At 42.5% G+C, this 25341-nt stretch overlaps 1 protein-coding gene across 3 annotated transcripts; it reads right to left on the bottom strand.

Annotated features, from left to right (window-relative positions):
* Positions 1–7583: 7583 nt before the first annotated feature.
* Positions 7584–24712, bottom strand: LOC136486609 ((-)-germacrene D synthase-like). Of its 3 annotated transcripts, none has more exons than XM_066483549.1 (10): positions 24302–24712; positions 24036–24232; positions 23113–23233; positions 16338–16454; positions 15957–16224; positions 15185–15563; positions 14766–14987; positions 12326–12458; positions 8258–8506; positions 7584–8140 (listed from the first exon to the last, which is right to left on the bottom strand). In XM_066483549.1, exons 2-10 carry the CDS (start codon positions 24065–24067, stop codon positions 7844–7846), a joined length of 1818 nt encoding a protein of 605 aa, XP_066339646.1. In that variant the 5' UTR covers positions 24068–24232; positions 24302–24712; the 3' UTR covers positions 7584–7843. The 3 variants fall into 3 exon arrangements, with proteins under 3 accessions (XP_066339646.1, XP_066339647.1, XP_066339648.1); XM_066483550.1 differs by having other exon boundaries at positions 24036–24186; XM_066483551.1 differs by lacking the exons at positions 23113–23233; positions 24036–24232; positions 24302–24712 and adding an exon at positions 18028–18149.
* Positions 24713–25341: the final 629 nt, after the last annotated feature.

Genomic DNA, 25341 nt, shown 5'->3' with positions numbered 1-25341 from the left:
CCATTAGAGTGTCGTCTCTACCAAGGATGTGACATGGACATGCCTAGCTGACTTTCTCATTTTTAAGCCTAAGGATACGGACTCACTTTGTGAGGGATAGTCTTGTTTTCCATGGTGTTTGCTTAGGATGAGCTAGAGTCTAGACCATTATTCTTGAAGCCGTACTGGTCAACACGATTGACCCAGGAAGTATTGGCTAGGCTATGACTGGCGCTTGTGCTTAGCAAACGACCACTTCTACCTTATTTCGGCCCAAGGATTGGATAGTCCTCCGCTAGGGCTAAGTCTTTTCCCTTGGTGTTCTTTCGGGTTGTTCAATCTTCTATGTCTTGTTGCCTTTTTGGAGCATTGATTGTTTTTTGCCTTGTTTGTCGCTCTATCAAGGTAGTAGCATCAAGGATCACGTTGTCGAACCAGAATCCGATGGAGGCAAGGAAACACGGATGACAATAGGACTTTGAGGAGAATGGCTATGAGTACACTAAGAATCTCGGAGATGACCAATCGATAGGTGCCATGTCCCACCCAACCTCATAGAATCCTATTTAGGCATGCAATAATGTAGCTGCTAGTGCTTTATTTTATGCAATTGAACAATGATAGGTTGCATGGTAGAATTGCTTGAAAGCCACTACCTTGACGCAACCTTTACCCCTGCACACCCGCTGATAGGCTAAACGCTAGCTTACTACTTACTGCTTACTTCTACTACGCATTATATCTGTGATGTGATGCTTAGTGGAGGATTGTTTGTGAGTGGCTAAGGCACATGGTGCCGCTAAAACTGGTGATAACTTGGGGAGATCTTGGCATGTGTCTTGGGTGTGTGGTGAGGGTTGAGTCGATCAGATAGGACTTTATGATGAGTCCTTGGGACAAGTCTTGCCAGAAGGGTGTGACCTGAGCATCCTCTATGAGAGGTACCTATGGCGGGTACATGTGAGTGGAGTAGACCCCAGGATGCCTTGTAGGGGTGAGCCCCCGGGGAGGTGTCATCGAGGCTCAGGGTGTCGGTTAACTCCACTTGAGAAGACATATTGTCTGGTCCCCCTAAGGATTGGTATGTCAAGAGAACCAGATCATAGGACCCTACGTACACACCACTCATTCCTGAATGGGAGGGGGATGGATGTTGACCAGCTAGGGTGGTGCCACTACTACCTAGGTGATAGTGTTGGATTCTGGTGTGAGCCGATGAGGCAAGGCACGAGAGGGAGTCGTCCTTGCCGCCTAGAGAGTGAGAGTGTGGTGAGATGTGTGTGATGGGATGGTTAAACGTGTGGATGAGATGGGTTAAAACTTGATGAACTATTACAAAATATTGATGAACTTGCATAGGAAAACTACAGCCACAAAAAGGCCTTTTGCTCTACCCTTGCATTCCACTTACCATAAAGCAAAACCAAAGCATAGCGTGGGAGCCAGTGGCTAGTACAAATCATACTGATAATTGTTTAGCAGGATCGGATGCCATCTACGATGACAACAATGGAGATTAGAAGGATTAGGTGGTCTCGTTCCTATGCTCAAGTTTGGTTGCGAAGATGAAATCTATGCTCGTTGACTTTCTACGCCGACTCTGATGATTGCCCATGAAGGAGGAGCCTTCACCCTCCAACACGCTATGTTTACTCTGACGCCATTCTATGTGCATTTCCGCTAGTATGTGTTGTACTTAGGTGTGTTATCAAGCACTGTAATACCTTGTAAACTTGTAATTCTACGATGTATGAATGGTGGTATCAACTGAACAATAATAATGTGACAGCTTGGTCTTCCTAGAATATCACATTATGATGTAATCTGTGGATTTCCCTTCAAGGAAATCATGGATCGTTTCACCTGTCCTATCACAGCCAGTTCCCCCCTCACGGTGTGGATGTTGTGCTCACATTCTTTGGGCTCTTCATCGTCAGAAGAAGAAGGCGAGCCCAGCGGTGACGCGGCTCGCGTCACTAGGGGACGCGATGGCAATAGGGCCTCCTAGATAGTGGCCGGCCATGGCATCGAGCGCGCTAATGAGAAACTGTTGCACCAAGAGATGCATCAGACTCCTCCTTACGAAGTCAATAATAGATCTTTCCTCACCTGAACCCCATCAAGCCTAGGCGGAGGGGGGCACGCCCCTATTGGCAGGGCCCTCCTCTGGTTCCCCCCGCGAACGCTTCTCTCTGGCCATGTATGGAAGAAAAGATCTGACAACGGTAGGAGATGCGACGTATAAAGGAAGGTGAGCGTGCAAAGGCTACTATGTAGATGTATTAACTTCCCTTCCCTCTTCCTCTATTTTATAGGTAGGGGATGCACATGATCGATGGAAATCCTAGCAGTCTTCACGGGCGAAAGCGGGAGTTAAGGCCTGGCTACGCCCCCACGATCTCTGAGAGGCACAGCTTCTGAGATAAACGTGTGGGGAGATGAGCCACCAAAACCGATGCCACAGCTTCATCGAGAAGGAAACCATCCACGTTACAGCGGAGGTCGTGGGGCCCAATGGTCCGAACCCCAACGCACCATCACCCGAGGAGGTGCAGGCGAGTGAACTGACACTCAAATCGAGTACTTGGCCCGGCTCACCACCTCAGCAGGTGTAAGCGGTAGTGATTCGTTCACTATCGACCCTACCCCTTCTAGAGTCACGGGGGTATTCGGGAGGGTCACCAGTATGACCCTAAAACCTTTGACACTCGGTGTCACATAAATCTCCCAATACCTGAATGAGCTCGAAGTACCTTATTTCAGCAGATGTGTGCCCCTCTGTGGGAAACCAAAAAACTGGTTGGCCCAAGCCTGTAACCAAAGTACGAGCTCCTGGAATCTAGAAAAAGAGTTTTATGACATGCCCCCGCTGGTCAGGATTTGTCCTGCCGCTTCCTTTTAGTGATAGCGGACGTTCACTCATTCTACCCGTTACCAGCTCGAAGAGTAACATGCGCAACTACCCACAGCTGGTCACGCGTTCGTTATTCGCCCACAGTGGTTCCCGACCCGGGAGACTGTTATATTGGCCTTAGGGCTCCAAGGCAATGTCCTCGCTCTTCCCACTAATGAGGCTCATGAAAATTTAGATCACGTTACTTAACAGGTCTCTAAGAAAAACATGACGCCCTTAGTGTCTGTTAACAAATGACCTATGTTAGGTCACCCTAAAAATCAGCTGGCATAGTGACGCGCGAGTGATGGAGGTGCATCTACCCCATCCTCATTATTGTTCTATGGCTAGGACTTAATGATGCGCAATCACTAATATATGCCGGAATACGTCGGGAACCAACTTCCTGAGTACCACGGTGTTTTCACCCTAACATGGCGCCTACGGACGTCCTGGAAGCTACGCTTCCGGTTATCGGGTGCTACCACCTGAACGTGATGTTGACAACATCCCAATGGATACACCTAGGAAACTACGTTTCCCGATATAGGGTGTACCACCCGAGCTAGGCGCTTACAACTGCCAGGGAACTACATTCCTTGATGTACGGTGTACCGCCGCCCCACTCGATGCTTGAAGAAGATTCTCGCTACCCGAGAAATGCCCTTCATACTCGAATGGCAACATACTGGCTCTCCAAATGCTTGGGTATATCTAGTTGCACTGCTCAAAACTTCGGCACCCAAAGGTGCTCACTGGTACTTATAGTATGCAGAACTTGTAGTGAGAATTGCGACGTCCCGAGGGCTAAAGCTACATGCTAGCTTATCATTAAGTCCTACGGGGCTACTTTCAGATATATGGGACAGGGGTACCTGCACCGCCCGTATATGTGACATCACCAGGCTATCGGCCCAGCAACCGTCAAGGAGGACGCCCACAAGCGCTGACGTGATCAACCAATCTGGAGGTCAAGGCAAACCAAGGCGGGTGTATCTGGACGATAGCTTAGGTTCAATCTCTTGAGCATATCGTGTAACAAACTAGGAACTCAATCTCTTAGCCCGATCGCCCTGTCTGTAACCCTACCTCTCCTACTTATATAAAGGAGGGTAGGTACCTCGGGCTCGGGATCCATCTTCCTCCATTCCAATTTACTATGTAGCTAGGAGCAACAGCCCCTCTAATTGAGCATACGAATACAAGAGGAGCCGCATCACTGGAGTAGGGTTTAGCGCGCCACCGCGCCCCGAACCAGTATAAATCTCTATGTCTCATGTGTTACCATCTGATTCCATCTACGCGATCACGTTGCTGGATATTGCCAGAGCAAAACAATCCGACAGAAAGTTGTACTCTATTCCCAGTTATTTTGTTTGATTTTCCTTCTGTATATCATTTGCATATTTCGGAAAGAAAAATGTGGTTACCACCCTTTGAACTCTTCAGGTTCCAGATTGTAGTCACTAAAGCAAGCTAGAAAGAAAATCTTAGTGTGTCCCATCCAAAGTTCTCTGATTCTACATCCAGCACGAACCTCTCCTTGAGAACCCAGATCTCTTTTATGACAATGCCATGTTCTTTAGCAATCCATTGCCCACAAATGCTGTTGTCTGCTTGCCCTTTTTTATTTTTGTTCCCTTTGCCCACCAGTTGGCTGTTCGCCTTTGATGCAAACCATATTGTTTAATTGATTGCTTTATTTTAAACTTCTGATATCACAAAAAGAACATCGATTTTCATCAGGAGGAAATATATGTAGATGCACAGTTGTCATGGCTTAAGTGTTCAGATGATTATAAAATAATATTACTATTTATCAAATAATTATTAGTATTTTGGCAGACTTTTATTTCATTATAGCGTGACTCTGAGATAATTTATAGTACAAGCTGTTGGACAAGTTCGTCATTTATTGATTACATGTGCCAACATTTTAGGTTTCTTTGTCAAGTAGCTGAGTGTTTTTACTCTGCATATAACATCTCTATCTGAACTTATTGTACCTTGTACAGGTTTCATTTTCATGTAGACATGCAAAAAATGGGCTGCTGGTGGATCTAGGGTCCCTATAATTCAGAAGATTAAGGCAGATAAAGTTTCACTAGGTTGCAGCTGCTGTCGTCTGTTGGTATCTACTGCTGATTCCAGTCATTGGATTGCGTAGACATGACAATATAATTTGTTCTATTAACTTGCGTTGTTCTTGCTGAGCCTTCATGATGTCATTTTACTTCTAGTGCACATTTTTTGGATTTACTCAGCATTCACAAGCAACGTATATTATCGGAGCTCAATCTCGCATAATCTAACCTGATAACTTGATCAATCTGGTTCGAATTTAAGTCAGACCTTGCATATGTTTCTATTTCTTTACATGAATGTGTGTTGTCTTCGTTCCACAGAGCAAAGGGAGTATATTGAATGGCAACTGCGCACTAGCAGTGATGTTATTGTTACTACACCTGCGCACTAGCACCCAAAATGACGTGTGATGTTCTTGTTACATGCATGGGTGCGAACATGAATCTTACACGTTTAGTCCCGATTCCATCGTCCGATCCGTAGGGAGGTGATCCTAAAATAGGAAAATTTTGTTAGGGTCCAGCAAACACAGATTAAGTCTTTGATTATATGGGCTTATGACAGTAGTGAGTACTGCTATAATGTAACCCATATGGGTCTTATTCCTCTTGAAATCAATATGTGATGGTGTTTCCATAGAGGGATATATGCCAAGGTTTTAGTTGTTTGAATTCCATTTACATTGGTTTTGTTGCAGTCCTGTTGCATTGCACTGCACTTGATCGTCAGATGGCCTCACTGATGAATCCCTTGCCAAGCCTTCTTCTGTACAACAAGGGTAACCAACCAAATCCTCAAAAAGAGATGTGGTATCTCCTGTTGCTTCAAGAAGGAGAAAATTGTGGAATAGTCTTATATATTAGCCACAGAGTTGAAGTGTATCAGCAATGTCACAAGTTGGACTTCACATGCCTTCACCGAATGAACGGTTGTCAACCATCCATACAATATAATACCTATATATACTGTCCTTATTATGTGTTTTAGTAGACTTTTTTTAAAGTTATGTTAGAGCACAGCAACCATCAAAACAGCAACAATCCTAGTCATATGCATGTTAGCAAAACCCAGCATAGGAAAAGAAAAACTAAGGGAGTGTTGTTCTTCACCATCTTAGGGCACCAATGGAAGCCTTCTTATTAATTAGCTGGCTTCCACATAGGATTTTCATTGAGTTACATCCATGCATTGTTCATGTTCAGTCATCATGCTTGCTAGTGCGAGATTTATCTCAAAATAAAAAGAAAGGGATCGGAACACTAGCCATCAACAAGTGCATTTCACTCCAGAAAGATTATTCTGGTTGCACTCAATGCAAAGTAAACGACTACATGAACTGAATATTAAAAGTAGAGCAAATTGTTATGATTCAAATATGCAGACTTGTATGAAAATGGTAAAAAAAAAGGAATGTTAGCTATAGCTGAGGTAACATTTAACAACGAACTGAGCGTAGCTCAGCTGGTTGAGTTCCTTGTGATGGAACCTGCCTACCCGGGTTTAAGTCCTCGACATACATGGGTGCTCGCATTTTTCTGGATTTATTTCAGGATTAACGGCGCTATTCTTTCAGTGGTAGGCGACATACCCGTCGATAGCGACGCGCCTGTGGTGACTTCGTCAATTTCGAGATTTGCCAGTCCAACTCAGTTCTTCGGAAGTTATCATAGGGGTAGGGTGTGGGTCCGTGCGTTCATATGGGTAAGTGTGCGCTCGTGTATGTGAACGTCTGCCTCTGTGACTGGGTCTCGCAAAAAAAAAGAGGTAACATTTAACATCCCTGCAAAAATTTGGACCAATAATTTCAGTTATGGCGAGGCTAGTATATGTTGTACTACCTCCATTTTTGTAGAATGCATTAGGATTTCAAAACATTTTTAATGCTAATAATTATGCTTAGTGTGAAATATTTTTCAACTATGCCAAACCTAATAATACAACAGAAAAGATTCGTTTCAATACCCCAAACCAAACGATCCACTTATCTGCTTGACCCTCTGAACAAAATATATATCCGATGTGCACCCAAGCCACATCATGATAGGGAAGAGGAGTTCACCCAAGTTAATATATAAATGCATCATGTTGTTCCTCCAAAACTTCTATAAGAACGAACAATCAGGTCTGTAATAAATCATGGGACATCTTTTTCACTTATACTCCACAAGAAAAATTATAATGGTTTATATCTAAATGTGTATACCAAAAAAGTTTGCTAACATTTTACAAAATGTTACTACAAATGGATATAGACACTATATATATACCCCTCCATAAATTTCATTGACAAACTCAACTTAATAAAAATAAAATATTAAATAGCTTTTAGAGACACAAAGGGAATGACCTTTGAAAATGCCATGTCCATGCAAGCGGTTAAGCGCCTATGAAAACCCTTTAACATGTGGTTCAAATGGAAAGGTTTCCAGTTGTCATCAGCAACCACTATGTAGTCGCGGTTAAGCGCCTAACATGTGGTTCAAATGGAAAGGTTTCCGGTTGTCATCATCAGCAACCACTATGTAGTCGTGGTTAAGCGCCTATGAAAACCCTTTCACATATCAGGGGGGGGGGGGGGGGGGGGGTACACTTTTAAATCATATCTACACACATCTCCGTGTACCCAAGCCAAATCATTTATTATCAAACACTAGCATGAAGAAAACATGGCATACACAAAGGTTTGTAACTACAAACATACGAGTCTTGTATAGCACTCCACACAAAAGCATTATGTATATAGCATGCCACGGTTTGTCATGTATACGCTGAATAGATGGATCTTGCATACATACACAATATGCATTACACATGTAGGATAGACCACACTGCAATATACGGAAAGCATGCCTGTACATGCATTGTTCCAGTCACCAGCAATTGTCCTCAATGTTCGACACACTCGTTGAGGAGCTTATGTATTGGGTCTGCCACTCCAGAGCACTTGGTGTACATGTCAACTCCTTTGTACACCTCCTCCATCACACGCACAAGGTCTAACATCGGATCTAGCAGTGCAACTGGTACTGCTTGATCCCTTTTGAATAATTCCTGATTGATGCACCTCCAGTGCTCCTCTACAAGGCAGATCATTGCTTGTTTTGCTTCTTGAACAGTGGCACCATGCTCCCTTACATAGCACTCGACTGCAGTAACACACTTGCTTCTTTCTTCTTTCTCATTCTGTCAAATTATATACACACTTGAGCCTTGAGGAGGTATATATAATATAAGCATCTGGATTGTGTGTGTGCTTGTGTGTCGGTGTGGATAAGCGTGTTCTTGGTTGTGTGTTGTTACCTCGTGTCCAGCAACATCATCCATCAAGCGGCACAAGGTTGTTGAACTTTCTATAATTTTAGGATATGAGCGAGCCCACGTGAAAATTTCATCATCGCTTGGGAACATTCCAGCGAAGGATATGATGGCTATTGGCCAGTACAATATGCTCACTGCAGCAGCCTGCTTCAGATATTCATGCACTGTTGGCACTTGTCCCTCTTCTCGCCATACCAACTCTTGTACCATAGCCTTGCTTCCCTCCTTCAACTAAATTTGAGTAAAATGGAATGAATATAAACACATCAGTTGGAAACACAAAAGGCTTGGCATCAAGTGTTTCTTAAAAAAATTGTAGACTAAACCTATTCTTTGCATGACCCAATTCAATTTTGGGTCTAGTTAATGATCTACTGAAACTAGTAGTTTTCAAAACAGTACATGCTGAACAGTCTACACATAATTTAACTGTCCTCATAATAAGTGAACAATACATGTAGCTTGATGTAGTGGTAACTATGGGCATCCAGACATACAGTTTACAGATTACTAGTTGATTTCCTTATGCTTCCTGGATTTGAATATTTTTACCAATTTGTTTCGATGATTTTATTTTTAGCTCTAGAAAAACAATGTGATTCTCATTTCTTTCAGTGAACATGACTAGACACATTTGTCCTCAAACAATTGACATATGCATATGGATATTCAAATGTAAGGACTTAAGTGCATTGTGATTTGATTTGATAAACCTGGAATCTTGTTTCTGCGGAAAACATTTTATATACTGTACCTCAACGGCCCTTTTTAATTTGATGCATATCATTTTATTGACCAATGCCATCATAGTCAATTGGACTAATTTGATTAATTTGGATATAAGGTATTTGTCTCATGGCAAGTGGAGGTACCGAAACACCATACCATTAATAAAATAAGGGCCAAGATCAGATTTCTTGAAGATATGAGAGCAATATGTAAATATTGTATGGAAATAGCTAGCTCATATTTCTATTTCGCCATGCTATTTTTGTTCTCGTAACTCATGGGTACTAGTGGTGCAACTGACAATCTCCACCGGAAAATAGTGGTGGAACAACTAAAACAATCGGTTCATGTGTAACTATTAGTTTTTCCACTCCGACACGTCTAGTTTTTGAGTGGGCTCTATAGATACCACTTCAACCTTCCTTGAAGGTGCTAGTTCTCAAGGCAAGGTTCGTACACATATTTGATTTTCTATGTGGCTAAAAATAAGATATAGAAGATCATAGGAATTTGCACAAGATTGGAGACTTCACTAGTGTTAGTTTATGCCTGCTTGTGTGCATATCGATTGGTGTTAGGCTAGATTTGGATCAAGTAAATGCACAATGCTAGATACCATTGGTAGTGTTTTACCTTGTGAGACACTCCAAGCAAGATTATGGCTAGGGCACAAGATTTTCTAACCAGCACAAGTTGCCCCTGCATGCTAAAGTGGTGATGCACTTATATAGTCAACATAGTGTTAAGTGTTAGCTATCCAGGTACGGCCTAGTTGGAGAAAGGTAAAAGGTGTATTCTGACTTAAGTTAAGGCATGGCTTATGGCTCAATAATTTTGTGGTTTGATGGTGCATCAAGTTACACTCATAAAAAAAATAGAATGTATTTGTGTGGCATATGTGTCTTAATTGTATTTTAGCATTTTATTTTGTAAGTGCCATAATTTTCAATCATGACTGCATCTATGTCATTCTATATGCATACATATGGAGGAAAGTTTCGGTTGCCACAATTTGCTACTTATTCAGTCCATCAGATTTAGGTTTGCATGAGACCTCAGACAGATTGATGCCCATAAAGGTCTTAGTGTTCATGTATGCGTAATGAAATTTGGCATGATTATAGTGTCATGGAAAAGGTGATATCGATACTGTAGTTAAGAGGAGTTAATCATTGTTAGATGTAAAGTATTTTCTACCCATTAACATCAGATGACAATTTGGTACAAGAAATAATGTAATAAACTTTTCATTTCCATACAAATTCATGCGTCACTGATCACACGTTAATCCAGCAAATAAGAAACTACAAGCGCCGCATTCATGATAGGAATTGCAAAGGGAAGAGTCCCATAAGAAATTTGTATACTATAACCCACAATAAAGATCTCGAAAGCACAGTACTGCTAATTCAGTAGCCCTATTAGATTGAAGTTAAAAATGTTCTATATAAGGTCAATTATTTTCACTATGCGACAAAGAAGCAAGGACGATACTGATTCTAACAAATATCTAGCAACGAAATGGTTAAATTAGATACAATTGTGAACCAAACATATATACCCTCGAAACCATCTGTAGTATGCATAAATTTCAATACCACAAACATTATTTTAGGAGCCTCTCTAATTAATAGAGGCGGGCGTATCTAGAGACTGCCTCCGTAAATGGCTAGATGGCCTCTAGGCAAATGAAAGCTTCTGAAAATCATTTACGGAGGCGGGCGTCCTATGGTGGCCGTCTCCATTAATTCTCAATTAACAGAGGCGGTCGTCTTAGGACACCCGTCATCTCTGTAAATCAATTTTCAGAGATGGACATCTTAAGATACACTGAAAATCGCTATCGCCATATATTCTAAGCGTCCGTCTTTAAAAAACAATTACAAAATATAGTTTCATTTAAAAATAATTCATAACTTTTTCATATGGACTCGGATGAACACTGCTAAAAAAGATTTTGTGAGACAAGCTAGTTTTATTAACAGAGACGGTCACAAAAATTACGTCTCCCCTAAAATAACAAAGGATTTTCGGAGACGGTCATTTTATTGTTGGAGGCCGCCACGACTTGACCGTCCCTCAAAATGGATTCACCGAGGAGGTCAAAAACTGCCCGTCTCATAAATCCATTTACAAAGGCGGGCCTCTTAAGATGTCCGTCTCTGAAAGTGGTGGCCATTTTCAGAGGCGGACTCCTTATGTGGCGCATCTCTGTTAATTGAGCCCGATCTAGTATCCATCTTGTGGCCCACAATAATCCGTTAATTAAACCCTAGCTACCACAATCCTCTCTCTTTCACACCCGTCTGTGCGCTTCAAATTGTTTTAGAGTCTCAAATATGTGTTTTAAGTTCATAGGTTTTGAAATAAAAAATTTAGAATTTATAAATGATCTTAAATGTTCACATAGTTTATTCCAAAGTTGTAGTGACCGACCTGATCTACATTTCTTGTTGATAAGTTTTAGATTTGAAGCATTTTAGTATCTCAAATATTTGTTTTAAATTCACATGTTTTGAGATTCAAAATTTTGAATTTCTCAAACAATGTCCGATGTAGACACATCCTATAATAATAAACTTTAGTGCTTGACAAGATTTAAAACTTTGTAGTTGAATTTTTTTATTTGAGTTTATTGAGCAGCCAAAATATAAGATTACAAAATCTTGATATAAAAAATAAATGAGTGTGTGGTGTAGTGGTAGAGAGGCGTTAACGTTGGTTTGATTCCTCAAACACCCTAATTTTTTTGTTTTGGAGTTTTCTGGAAACTAGGCTCGCCTCGCTACCCGTCTCTGTTAATACAAAGTTTTCGTCTCCAAAAATGTTTCATATAGTAGTGTTTGACAAAAATATCTTAATTATACACCAATGTGTTATTACAACATAAATAGGTTGTAATAAAAGGGCATAAATCATAAATTTGTATACATAACTAAAACCCCACAATTATAAACAATATGCTTCTTCACAAATGGGTTTCACAAAACCATGTGTGTTTAAACAATGTTTTTAGTCAAATTGGAATAAGTGAAGACTTCTACAATCAAAATGAAATTCATGACCAGGTAGCATGTGAGAAATCAAAGTGTACTAAAAATTTGTTATTTAACATATATATTCAAATTTTTAATACTGTATATGAGGTGAAGATTAAGACATTTTCTGAAAGAGCATATCATCTTAAGATACATTTCAAATAAATCAAAGTAGGAAAATTACATAGGTTAGCTACTCAGTTACTGTTGATTTGGAGTGCCTACCCTGAATAAAGAACAAACTGGATGTTTTGTATGCATATGTCATGAACTTTGTACTTACAGTTTCCTTGAAACAGTCAATTGCCACTGGTGAAGCACCATCCTTTGACACAAATTCTTCGAGAGTCTTGGAAATATGGAAAATTAAATACCAGTAGCAGTCCCCAATCTGTTTAGCAGCTTCTTCGTTCCAACTATTTGTTGAAAACCACAACAATAGTAAGTGACATAGCCGCAATTAAATCTGAAAGATTGTAGTCCATTCGATGCAATCCAGCTCTTATTAAAACAAAATGGGTAGGAAGTTAAGACTCACACTCACTCAAATTAAGGTCTTCTGTTGTATATGGGAAGAGGCACCATCTTGGCTAAGGATAGACTAGTCAAAAGAAATTGGAATGGATGTCCACATTGTTACTTTTGTAATCATAACGTTCAACATATATTTCTTACTTATATGTTATTTGCTATTAATTCTATTTGTCATCTAGTTAAAATTGCCATAGACCATGCTCAATGCAGCCTTAGTGAGGGTGACTGCTCTCTTTTGGGCCATATGGTTATGTGAAAATGATATTACTTTTAATAATAAACTCATAATCACCCTAGGAGCAAAATTTTTTGACATTTCTGTGGAAAGAGTTAAAGCGACATGATATTGGCGATATTCCATGCCATGAAGGTAATAGCTATGGTGGTCGTCGCTCAGAATAGGTACTAGTTTCAATGTGGCTGATATTGTAATCCATGTCTTGCTCTGTTCTACATATTTCAGATAATCCAACTCTTGGATGATGTAATAAGTGACAGTGACTTTATGCAGTACATGCAAAAATGGCACAATCTTATTGGTAACTTATCTTAAAAAATAAATCTGAACAAAATATAGCACTATTTTCATTATTTAATAAATAGTTGGCTGGCAAATTGAGTGTAGCTCAGATGGTTAGATTCACCACAAGTTCAAGTCGTCGATTTAGCACCAAAGGTGACATCTTCTTGGATTTATTCCATGATGTTACTACGTTTCAGTGGTATAAAATGTACCAGTTGACAGTGAGGCATTTGTGCAGACTCGGTCAATTCTCTAGATCTAATTGCTCTACAAAAGGTACTATGATTTGAAGAACAGTTGGCTGAATTTCTCCAACTACACTGAAATTTATTGCCGTCAGCCAGGAATTTCCACCTGTTGTTCTTGTAACCGTGTGGAATGTCACATTAGAAAAGTCCAAAGTGGTCGGGGGCTCCGTTATCTCTCTAAGACAATCTAAGCATGCATAACTGTGTGTGTGTATATATATATATACAGAGAGAGAGAGAGAGAGCACTACTGACCTGTAGCTGGGCATCCAATAAACAATTCTGCAGCTGGACCTAATAGGCACGTTGGATGGATCAAACAAGGCCATCCATCCTGCTCAAATGAGCCCAGTCTAGTCACATGTGCAGCCCCATGGTAAGTAACCCCGCTGGCTTGGCTTCTAGCTCGCTAAAAGAGAGGCTCTTGCTTGCTAATCAATCGAAGACACCTTAAATTTTTCTTATTTCTTTGTTTTTTGCTGCAGAAATCCCAGAATGCTCGGAGCCCCATCATTATCTCTCCAAGTCACTCTCCTCATAAAGACTAGAGCTTCCACATGGCTTAGCAATTTGTGTTAGTGTCGTACCTACGTAGAAATGTTTTCCATGCCAGAGATGCCACGTGACCAAGCATTAATTTAAATAGTGATTGAGCTTTAGTTAAATGTTTCGAAGGTGGTGCATTGTATCACATTTTGCAAGGAAGTTTACATGTGCTGGTCTTTGCTCTGGACATAAGGGGATCCCTGTTTACATATAACCTTTTAGTTTAGTTAATGAGTTTCTATATTCGGATTGACTTTGCTATATGTATGTGATGAAGGGACTTGACAAATTTTTTTCTTGGCCCAGCTTTAGCGATGCCTCCATAGACAACAACAATCTCACTACATGTCATGCCCTAGAAAATCTGCACTACAGGTTATGATAGATCTGTTGGGTTAACTAGAAAACCACATATCAGTTCGTTGTTGATCCTTATGGTTACCATAGAAACACCTAGAATACTCTTGTGGAAAATCTATAATGTGACCATGGGCTGGTGGTCTAAGAATGGTGTCCATACCAGACGCCAAAAGTTGCATCTGATAGCAAGTAGCAAGGTTTCCATCAACTATGATGATTTTGGAAGCAAGAATAACAATGAGGTAGAAACCTCTTTTGTTGATTTATTGAACGGCATTCCTAAACTTGGCACCTTGTCAGACAAGACAAACAAAAATATGACTAAACATGTTTGGATCGAGTCGTTGAATTATAAAAAATGCCAAGCTTGAAAGCTTAGTTGCTATTGATGCTTCAATCAAACCATCTTTGCATGAAAAACATTTTTGACTTTCCTTCGTTTTTAGTTCTGCTACGATGCATAAACAATTTGAGTAGTCATAATATATGGTGATGAAGTTCCAAGAACACACCTTTGGACTGCTTGGTTAAACAGATGAACCTCTTCCATGGTTCCATATGAATCGAATATGTCATCAAACATCGTCAATAATGTCAACAGTTTTGCTAACACCATCCGTGCCTTAGCATACTGGGGTTCATAGAAAATACCCAAAGCCCAATAGTAGCACTCAACTGGGCGTTTTCGCATATACGGACCAAGGCTACTAGGATTTAGGTCCTTGTACCACCACCTTCAATAAGAAGTTGAATTAAAAGTCACCATATTGTGCAATTAATTAATCTATGTAATCTCTAACATAAATGCATCTTCCATCGTCAAAGTGTCAAATAGGGGCAAGCAGTTCATATTTTTTTGCTTTTTGATTGATCCCTTGGCTGCCTATGTAAGATTATTGTTATTGATGGATAGAAGATTTTCTCTACTCACAGTGAGATGGTCCTGACTTCATCACGGTGCATTTGCTGCAAGATGTGAAAGTTAAGCTTAGCAAGCTCAACTATATCCCGATTACTTTCATCACCATCCTCGTAGATGGAGATGTAGAGCTTGGCCTCAAGCCTCTTTATTCTCCGCTGAGTTGGTAAATCTAGTGCATGCAACACTTCCTGGAGGACGGGCTTGGGCAGTTGGCCACCGTTTACTAGGGATGATAGGCAGTCCTTGGTAAAGATTGTTGCCTTCCTGAGCAAATCCTCATCACTTTTACCAAGGTGAGCTGCCTCGTACAGACTGAGCAAACCGTCAACATTAGATCGCAGAGCGTCTTTGAAGTCGCCATTCTCATCCATGAAGTTGTTGAAAATTTCTACATACAACAATATTATTACAAATTAATTAAATGTATTTGGAATGTTTTGCTTGTATAAACCTATTTTGTAGGTGTCCATATAGTTGATGTACTAACATTTGGTAATAGATTTTATTGCATACATTAATTACTTTTGCCAATAGGCAAGTTGGTGTACTAACATTTGGTAATAGATTTTATTGCTTCCCGTTCTATTGGCAAAAATAATTAATGTATGCAATAAAATCTATTACCAAATGTTAGTACATGAATCTACATGATAAGTAAATATTTTAATTGTTATAGGTACTTCATTAGAGATCTCTAATACCTAGAACAAGTAAACTCATTGCTTATCCATTTGCAGAAATTAATGTAAGTAATAATGTTCATGATATATATCATAACTACCAGAAGCAACGTCGTAGTGATGCTGTCTCAATAGACGGAATTGGAGGGCGAGTGTAGACAAGTCATCTGCCCCCACTGAAGTTCTACTAAGAATATGCATGAATTTGGAAATGTCCTCCTCGAAATGGTAGCCAAGGCCAAGGCGTTGCAAGGCATCAATAGTCTTCATTCCTAGAAGCAAATCTTCTGTGTTCCTTATAAACCCTTGGATCATGCATCGAACCTTCCACACAAGTTCATCCCGCCTATCCATAATCCTATGGTCGGGCTTTTGACAGGTGATAATTAACAATTAAAATAAAAAGAAACAGCCAATGCAATTTTGTGAGAAGATTAACATAAAGAAAAATGTATGTGTATCTGGATTTACGTTTTTTCTACCTGGCTAGAGCAAGGTAAAGGGCTAAGCTGCATGAAGTATTCAGTCCATTTACTTTCCTCCAGTGTCCTTATTGATGGCCGTTTAGGGTCCTGGTCTCCCATGACACCTTTTCTTCTCTATGGAACACATGCATCGCATGGGAACGAAAGGTTATCTTATTATCCGTATAGAGTTTCAAAGAAAAGGTAATCAGATAATCATACATATCTTATTGTTCAATGCACAAATTAAAAAGAAAGTGCTCTTAGCAAAAAATTCTGATGATAACTATAAGTTAACCATCTTATTAAAAACTAATTTAGGTTCAAAATATTTCAAACATTATATAGTTGCATCATGTTTATCAAGTTATTTTTAGATTAATCTGATTGATTGGTTGCTTGAATGAAGTTTGAAATTGAACACTGTTCCAATAATGGCAGTGTAAGTATCAAAGAAATCCAATGTTTGACCTTTCTTCCTTAATCCATGCAAATACAACCATATATTTTTTTCCTCCTGTGTTTGGCCTAGTCCACTATGTGAACGCAGGCATACACAACTGGCTACTTTGGGCAGAGCTATTCTGATGGCCACCATTAACTCAGCTCCTCATAATCTCATTTGTACCGTCGACATATAGCAACTATTGGCAAACATCATCTTATACGTCGACAAATAGCTAAAATAATATTGATCAAGAGCTCTATCTTGGTTAGCCCTTCCGTCGCTAGCACTGGGGTAAATTATTCCTAATGTCATGGTTTATTGTCGGAACCAATGTTCTTGTATGGCTAATTGTGGGTAGCACTATCTAAAGCCACAACAAGATCTAGCATTAGAATCTTGGTCGTGCCAGCGGTTAAGAAGGGCGTGAAGAAGGGGAAAAAGAAATAGATCTCGATTGTAAATAGTAAATACACGAAGAATATCGGGCATGTTCACTGCATCCACTGTAGCAGCTGCATCTGTTGTTTGTACAGTAATATGTGAGATGGAGTTGCCGCCGCAGCTACTACAGTCGCTGCAAAAATGGCTCCCAAACAGGTCCATCGTTTATAAAGAGAAATAAAAAAAACACAAACAAGGTAATATCTCTCATTATCATTTTTCTTCATGATAATCAATATTACTTTAGCTTTAAAATATTAATGCAGGATGATACTTCCAACAGCCAGGGCAGTTGTAGGTGACTATTTGGCTGATGGTGCTTGTCGGGTTTGCAGGATGTTCTTGTATGGCTAATTGTGGCATGCATTTGTTTTGTATCTACAGGATGATGCTACAAACTTGTATTTTAGCTGTGTGTGGAAGACATCGCGTGTGTGTCTGTGGGCGGTTGGGCGCGCGCGCGAATTTGTTTTGATGTTGGTTGGATGCTTAAACGAGCTGCCTGCAGGCCAGAACGTTGTGAACTTACATCTTGTGTTATTAGTTCTGTGGATCTGGTGGTCTTTGGGTGAATTCCGTGCGAGCAGTGCTCAGGAAAATAGGTAGCTAGTAGGTGCCGTTCCTTATTAGGGAGTAGACAACAAATTCAAAACTACATGCATATGTTTTCTGTTGTTACGGAAGCCCCCAAAGAGAAGCTAATAGATATAGATTGATAAAAATATAAACATCACCAAGAAATAGAACAACATCTACAATCAATGAAATGTGTTCTAATTGTTGAGTTGCATGTGGTCGTTGGGGTAAGGGGGTACTTACCGTGCCGGATGCGAGGGAAGAGAATCAGGGCTTCTACCGGCAGTGCTCCTTCTCAGTTGTAGATGATATGAGGCCCAAGAGGTGGAGCGGGTGCATGTATATAGTGAGCGAGAGCTGTCTATAAGACATCCACATCATCTTCCACTAATAGCCATGTCATATCACTAACTTCCAACCTAAAATGCGAAGTCATGTCACTAACTTCCAACCTCTCAATGCAAGCTATCCACGTCATCTCAAGTTCTATCTCAACATACAAGGCATCCACGTCATCTTCCACTAATAGTCATGTCACTAACTTCCAACCTCTTAATTCAAGCTATCCACGTCATCTCAAGTTCTATCTCAACATGCAAGGCATCCACATCATCTTCCACTAATAGTCATGTCATCCCACTAACTTCGAATCTCTTAATGCAAGCTATCCACGTCATCTCAAGTTCTATCTCAACATGCAAGCAAAGTTCGGCTAGGCGGCGACTACGCGCGCCTAGTCGCTGGGCATAGTCGCGCATCGCGGCGCTAGACCCCGCCGGTCCTGCTCCTCCTCTGCTCCTCCCCTGCTCGTCCAAGCTCGTCCCCTGCTCGTCCCCGACTCGCGCGCCGCCGGTCCTGCTCATCGTCGACTCGCCGCCACCGTCCTGCTCGTCCTCGACTGGAACCCCTCGCGCCGACGCCGCCAGGCCCGGAGCTGGAGCCACCGCCATCGCCGCCTCCACCACCGCTTCCGACGCTTCAACCCCTGGCACCGCCGCCTCCTCCACCGGCGAGGCAGGAAGGGCCCTGGAAGTGCGCGGCCGCGTAGAGCAGCAGCGCCAGCCCCAGCGCGCATGGCGCCCTCGTCCCGCGTCTCATGGTCATGGCCTCCCGCTCTCCTTCGCCTCCTCGGTGCGGTGGGTGTGCCTGCGCGCGCGCTGGCTGGAGTTGGAGCAAGTGGCGAGAGCGCGAGGAGGGCGAGAGGGAGAGGACGGGATGATGCAGAGCGCTCGGGGGGCTCGCCTCGTGTGCTAGGCTACCACTGCAAGATGGTGCTTTCGCCACGTCTTATTGTACTAGCTGGCTAGCTGCAGGACGCTGATATTTCCGTAGTGTTTTCTATCCAAATAAGTCACAACTTAGCGTTTTCTTTTTTTTTATGAACAGCTAGCTGTCTATTGACTAATTTACTAACTACTAGCTGTCAAAATGTGATGTAGGAGCTAGGAACATGCAAGAGTAAGCCAGCTAGGAATCAGATATGTCTATTGGCCCTCTTTTTATAGTTATATACATAATATATATATAATTTATGGCTATATTGCCAAAATGCCTAGGAAAACGCCTAGGAGCGCCTAGGACCGAGTACTCCTGACTAGGCGCTAGGCAATGGGTCAGCGCCTAGATTCCGCCTAGCGCCTAGCTGAACTTTGCATGCAAGGCATCCATATCATCTTCCACTAATAGCCATATCATGCCACTAACTTCCAACCTAAAATGCAAAGTCATGTCACTAACTTCCAACCTCTTAATGCAAGCTATCCAAGTCATCTCAAGTTCTATCTCAACATACAAGGCATCCACATCATCTTCCACTAATAACCATGTCATGTCACTAACTTCCAACCTAAAATGCAAAGTCATGTCACTAACTTTCAACCTCGTAATGCAAGCCATTCACGTCATCTCAAGTTCTATCTCAACATGCAAGGCATCCACATCATCTTCCACTAATAGTCATATCATCCCACTAACTTCCAACCTCTTAATACAAGCTATCCGCGTCATCTATCTGTATGTATGTCTGTCTGTCTATCTATCTATCTATCTATCTATCTATCTATCTATTTGCCCCTCGTGTGAAAAATATTTCACACTAAGCATAATTATTAGCATTAAAAATGTTTTGAAATCCTAATGCATTCCACAAAAATGGAGGCAGTACAACATATACTAGCCGCCATAACTGAAATTATTGGTCAAAATTTTTGCAGGGATGTTAAATGTTACCTCTTTTTTTGCGAGACCTAGTCACAGAAGCAAACGTTCACATACACGAGCGCACACCTACCCCTATGAACGCACGGACCCACACCCTACCCCTATGAGAACCTCTGAAGAACTAAGTTGGACCAGCAAATCTCGAAATTGACGAAGTCACCACAGGTGTGTCGCTATCAACGGGTACATCGCCTACCACTGAAAGAATAGCGCTGTTAATCCTGGAATAAATCTGGAAAAATGCGAGCACCCATGTATGTCGAGGACTTGAACCCGAGTAGGCAGGTTCTGCCACAAGGAGCCCAACCAGCTGAGCTACGCTCAGTTCGTTGTTAAATGTTACCTCAGCTATAGCTAACATTCCTTTTTTTACCATTTTCATACAAGTCTGCATATATTAAAGATATGAAGGCACGCCGAATCGGCGACCTCCCAGGGTGTCCACGTACGTTCTGTTTAGTTGGTGCGTTAGATAGAAATTCCACGGCTCAGATAAAGCAGTGCCTCCATGACCCACATGAAGTCTTACCTCCATGCATGCCATGGTAGGCTGAAGCAAGTGGGTGCATTGAATGGAGCCGATGAAAAATTGATTGAGCATGCATGCAAGCACCATCTAAAACTGTAGGTGTCCTTTACATGCAAGAAGTTACCATGGGAATTTACATCACTATGCCTTCTCCTTTTACATAGAGCGCGGCCTCCCAAGGTGTCCACATATGTTCCATTTAGTTGATGCGTTAGATAGAAATTCCACGACCCAGATGAAGTAGTACCTCCGTGACCCTAATGAAGTAGTACCTCCATGCATGCCATGGTTAGGCTAAAGCAAGTGGATGCATTCAATGGAGCAGATGAAAAATTGAATGAGCATGCATACAAGCACCATCTAAAACTGTAGGTGTCCTTTGCATGCACAAAGTTACCATGGGGATTTACATCACTGTGCCTTCTCCTTTTACATAGAGGAACTTACTGCCACCTAGTTTTTACATGGAAGGAAGCAACCCGTGGTGAGACCATAGCAAGGACCTCTTTACCTGCAGAAAATTTATTGGCTAGCAGGAATGTAAATCGCCTCATGCATGCACGAGTGCTCCCTAGGCTATATTAAAATTGTAGGTGCTCTTACCATCCAGATTTACCATGAACATGTGCACCGTAGCAGCAACCCCGGGTGAGACCATACTAAGGACCTCTTTACCTGCAGAAAATTTACTGGTCCGCAGGGATTTACATCACCTGTGGTTCAAAATTTACAGGTAGCTAAAGACAATGTGGTAGATTTTCCTACATGCACGAGTGTTCCCTAGAGTATATAAAAATTGTAGGTGTTCTTACCGTCCAGATTTGCCATGAACATGTGCACCGTACCTACCTAATAGTGCCTCTTCTGTATTTTGTTGGAGGTAAAATAGTATTTCTTTTACACCATGCATGCTAAGCTTTACGTGGCTTCGGTTAAAAAAATTCACATGCAGGCCAAGAGTAGGTGGGTCCATCTAGTGATTGGCCTCCTTGCTATCAGTGCATGAAGAACAACTCCCTCTTCGAGGAACAAACATCGGCATTTGTACTCTCACAGCCGTCCAAGCGTGCATGCACACGTTGCTTAGGTTGGACCCCACTCCCATTGATGAGGTCCTTGCACCCAGTGATGGCAGAAGCGCCCATGCCTCGTCCAAGCCTCCAGCTCCTGCCTATATAAGCATGTGGTGTGCCGCCCGGTGCTTCATTGCCTCCTCCCATTGCTTGCAAGTGGCCCCGCTGTAGTTCATATAGTTCATCCCTGCAGTAGCTTGTGTTGTTGTTCCTGGCCTTTGTGTTGGTGTTTCCCGATCCAACGTCGGTTGAGGCTCGTGTTCCTACCGGACGTCCACTGTATCATCCTAGGGATTCCAAAGCTATAAACATGATTGGAACATCAAGTGTTGCCTCTGGAAAAGACGACCAAGCACAAGTTCTTGCCATTTCTGAAGTTCCTAATGATCCAGAAGGTGGCTCAACCCCTCCTCCTGCTCCTGCCACAGTAGCTGATACTGAAACCTCATCCAGCAAGGGGAAGGAGGTACCCTCTGCTGTCCATGAGGAGCATGGGTATGTACTTTTGTGGACTAAGTAATCTATATCGTTTGCCATACCCACGTAGTGTACTCTTCGCACCCCTCGAAATTAGTTTACATGGTATTACGTTAGATTCCTCCAACATTGATCCTTATATGTGGCTATGGTCACCTTCCCGGGTGGAGTACGGCCCATGTATGGGTGATTTGCTTATATAGTTTTCTTTTGCAGAACTATTCTAGGCAAGAGACCAAGGTCTGCTCGCAGGGATCTATTCCCTGCAAAGAAAGCCGGGGCATGGTAGCTTATTCATTCTTATACTAATTTAGTGTTTGGTTGCATCAGTTGGGTGACAAAGTATTTCTAACTTGCAGCGACGAGTAGGCCTACGTCTTTGGGCTCCACCATCAACCACCTATCGCTGCACAGCTTCATCCAATAAATTTGCTGCTGTTCTATGCGCCCCATGTTGGTGCCATAATCAGTGTTCCAGTTTTAAGTGTGTCATGTAGTGAGTAGTGCACCGTTGTGCTATGAACTTGGCCTATCAGTCCGTGTGTTGGCCTTTGGAGGTCTCTGGGCTCATGTATCCATTAGTTCACTATGCTAGTTTAGTAGATAAGGATCTTTATGTCTTCGTCTTAGGTGCAGTGTCTAAACTAGGGCCTTTACCTGTCGGCCAGAGTGGCTTGGTAGTGTGTTGCCACCAGCCATTTGAGTTACTGAACTCGAAGAAATAATTTGTATGCCCCCCTGTTTGTTTTCGCTCCGTGTGTACTCGCTGCAAATCGATTAAAGTGTTTCGTCTAATTATCTCCCTTGTGGACATATCTAGTGCCTTGTACATTACACTACTATCTATGCAATGCGTGCACACGCACCTTGAGTCCTATGTGGTAATAAGTTTGTGTGGTTTGGTTCACGTGAGAATTGTACCTCTTGCCTGTGCTCTGGTTGGAGAATGAAAAAAAAATGCAAAACAGGAAAGTTCCGCCATGGAGAATGCGAAAATCAGGATGATGGAGTAGGGGGATGAACGCTAACCTGATTGTTTTGCTGCTTCTTCTGTTCAACAGTCTGCATGAACCAATTGCCTAGATTTGGATGCCGGTCGGGTTCCTGAAATAGATATATTGCCGTCGGAGGCAAGTTCCGCATGAAAGCCCTGCCAAAATTTAGCAAACATCAAAGTGAGATGCCTAGTAGGTACGATGGTTGCGCTTTACCAGTCTCACCGCTGCCTATGTTTAGTTGCTACTAGATCTTATTATTTAGTCTGGTCATCACGAGTTCCATTCCAACTGCACCACCAACAGCGCCCAATGCTGCTGGCAGTTCAAAGGTAATGAATTTTTACTAATACCGGGTGGTTTGTACAGCTCCTAACTTGTAGAGGACGAGCCGCCCACTTATTGTCCAACATATGTTTTTTTATCTAAAAATGGCACCATGAGAGCATTGCTTTCCCCGTTCCCATACCACCGTGGTGGCTGCGTGCTGTGTCCCCGTCGCTGCTGTGTCCGTCCACCTCGATTCGGCTCTTCGGACACGGTGGGATGGGAACCGAATACTGGAAAGCATGTCCTACTTATTTCCTTGGTGTGCCTTTGTTCATGGGCTTTAAAAGTTTCATATATTGGAATATCAATCGGAAAAAATTAGGTTCGTATTACAAAGGAAAGGCTGCAATAGATTAATCCCACGGATATGGAATTTTAGAATCTGAAACTCTGAGAGGATAATGCATACCACTACATTTTTAGGCACGACCATATGTTGGTTTCCCTTCATCCCTGCTAATTCCAACTAATTGACACACTTTATCCTAGCTTCTATACGAGTCTTGCGACCGGTGGTGACAATTTAAAGTATCATTAGCCTCACCGTTGTGTTGTTATCCACCAAATCATAGAAAACAAATTATCTTTTACCTGCCATGGGTAACAAAAAAAAGGAGGTGTGTATACCTGCAAGTGAATGGTTTAATCGGACAACCCATCAGGCGCTACAGCCTCAACTGCTGGCCAGCGTCTTGCCCATCCTCTGCTAGCTGTGTACCAGGCTGTCGGGTTCCTGCGGCCAAGAGCCGGTCGTCCCAGCTCGGCGCGCTGGCGGAGGCTGGCGTGATGATGAAAAGTATCCTTAGGTTCCTCGATGCGTCATTCTCCATCAAATCACAAAAACAAATTAGCATCTGTACCAACCATAGCTATCAAAAATAAATTGTGTGCACCTGAAAATGAATGGCCTAAACGGACAGCCGATGAGGCGCTACAGCCTCGGCTGCTGGTCCTCTGCTTCCCCAGCCTCTGCTGCCTGCGTACCCGGTTGTCGGGTTCCTGCGCCCAACCGCCAGTCGCCCCCAGCTCCGCGCCCAAGCTGGGTGCCTGTCTGCCGGACCCGGCCCCGGTCCGGCCGCGCCGCCGCGGTCACCTCCAGGCGGAAGCCGCGCGCTCGCGCCCCTGGTCGGTTGGGCCCTACCGGACTGGCAGGCCAGCCGATGGCTGCTGCGGCGCGCCCGCGCCGTCGCTGTGTCGCCGTACCCGGACGCCGGGCGTTCGCTAGGGTTGGGCGCACGGCGAAGCCGCCGAGCGGCGAGTCGGGAGAAGCGGAGTCGGAGACCGGTCTGTGGGATTGGGAGACCAAGTGCTTGCGTGGGCCGTGCTGTGTAATGTCTAACTGGGCCTGAAGAAAGTTAGGGCCTAGTGTCTGCGCTCTGCTCCCAGGCGGATGTGCTAGGGCTAGAAGAAAGGCCGAGCTGCTAGAGTGACCGTCGTGGCTGTGGGAGACACCTTCCGATTTTAAATTCACTCTCCAATTAGATTTAACATCAGCCTGATGATATTTGTCGTCCACGGGCATAGCTTCGTGTCCACATTTGCACAACCTTGCTAAATGAACAGCAGATGTTTACATGCAGAACTTTACTATCAGCAAATTTGAAAATAGCACGCCATGCCCTGGACATGCAATACCCTTTTCTCTTTACGTACAAGAATTTACTATCATTAAGCAGGTGCGTAGATAAATGAACATAAGGTATTTACATACAGAAATCCGCTCAGTCAGTTTGAAAACAGATCGCAAATATTTGGAAACAAAGAATAATGGTACAAGATCCTAATATTTGACTTAGAACAAAAACACTGTGACATTTATAAAAAATAAGAGACTCCCCTTGCGTCGAAGGTGTGGCCGGTGCTGAAGTTTTACATAGGTCAGTGGAGTACGCGTAGAAAGGTTGTGTACGGGCCCTATGCCCTTGGAATTTGA

The sequence above is a fragment of the Miscanthus floridulus genome, chromosome 10 (assembly GCF_019320115.1).
Source record: "Miscanthus floridulus cultivar M001 chromosome 10, ASM1932011v1, whole genome shotgun sequence".
Lineage (NCBI taxonomy): Eukaryota > Viridiplantae > Streptophyta > Magnoliopsida > Poales > Poaceae > Miscanthus > Miscanthus floridulus.
This window is presented reverse-complemented; position numbering and strand designations above follow the sequence as displayed.

Coding starts and splice junctions, on each gene's coding strand:
- LOC136486609 (XM_066483549.1), bottom strand. CDS start 24,067: ATGGGTTGTCCGATTAAACCATTCACTTGCAG. Junction 14,988..15,184: donor GAAGTCAGGACCATCTCACT/GTGAGTAGAGAA, acceptor TTCTTATTGAAG/GTGGTGGTACAAGGACCTAA. Junction 12,459..14,765: donor TTTAACCAAGCAGTCCAAAG/GTGTGTTCTTGG, acceptor TTCAACAAATAG/TTGGAACGAAGAAGCTGCTA.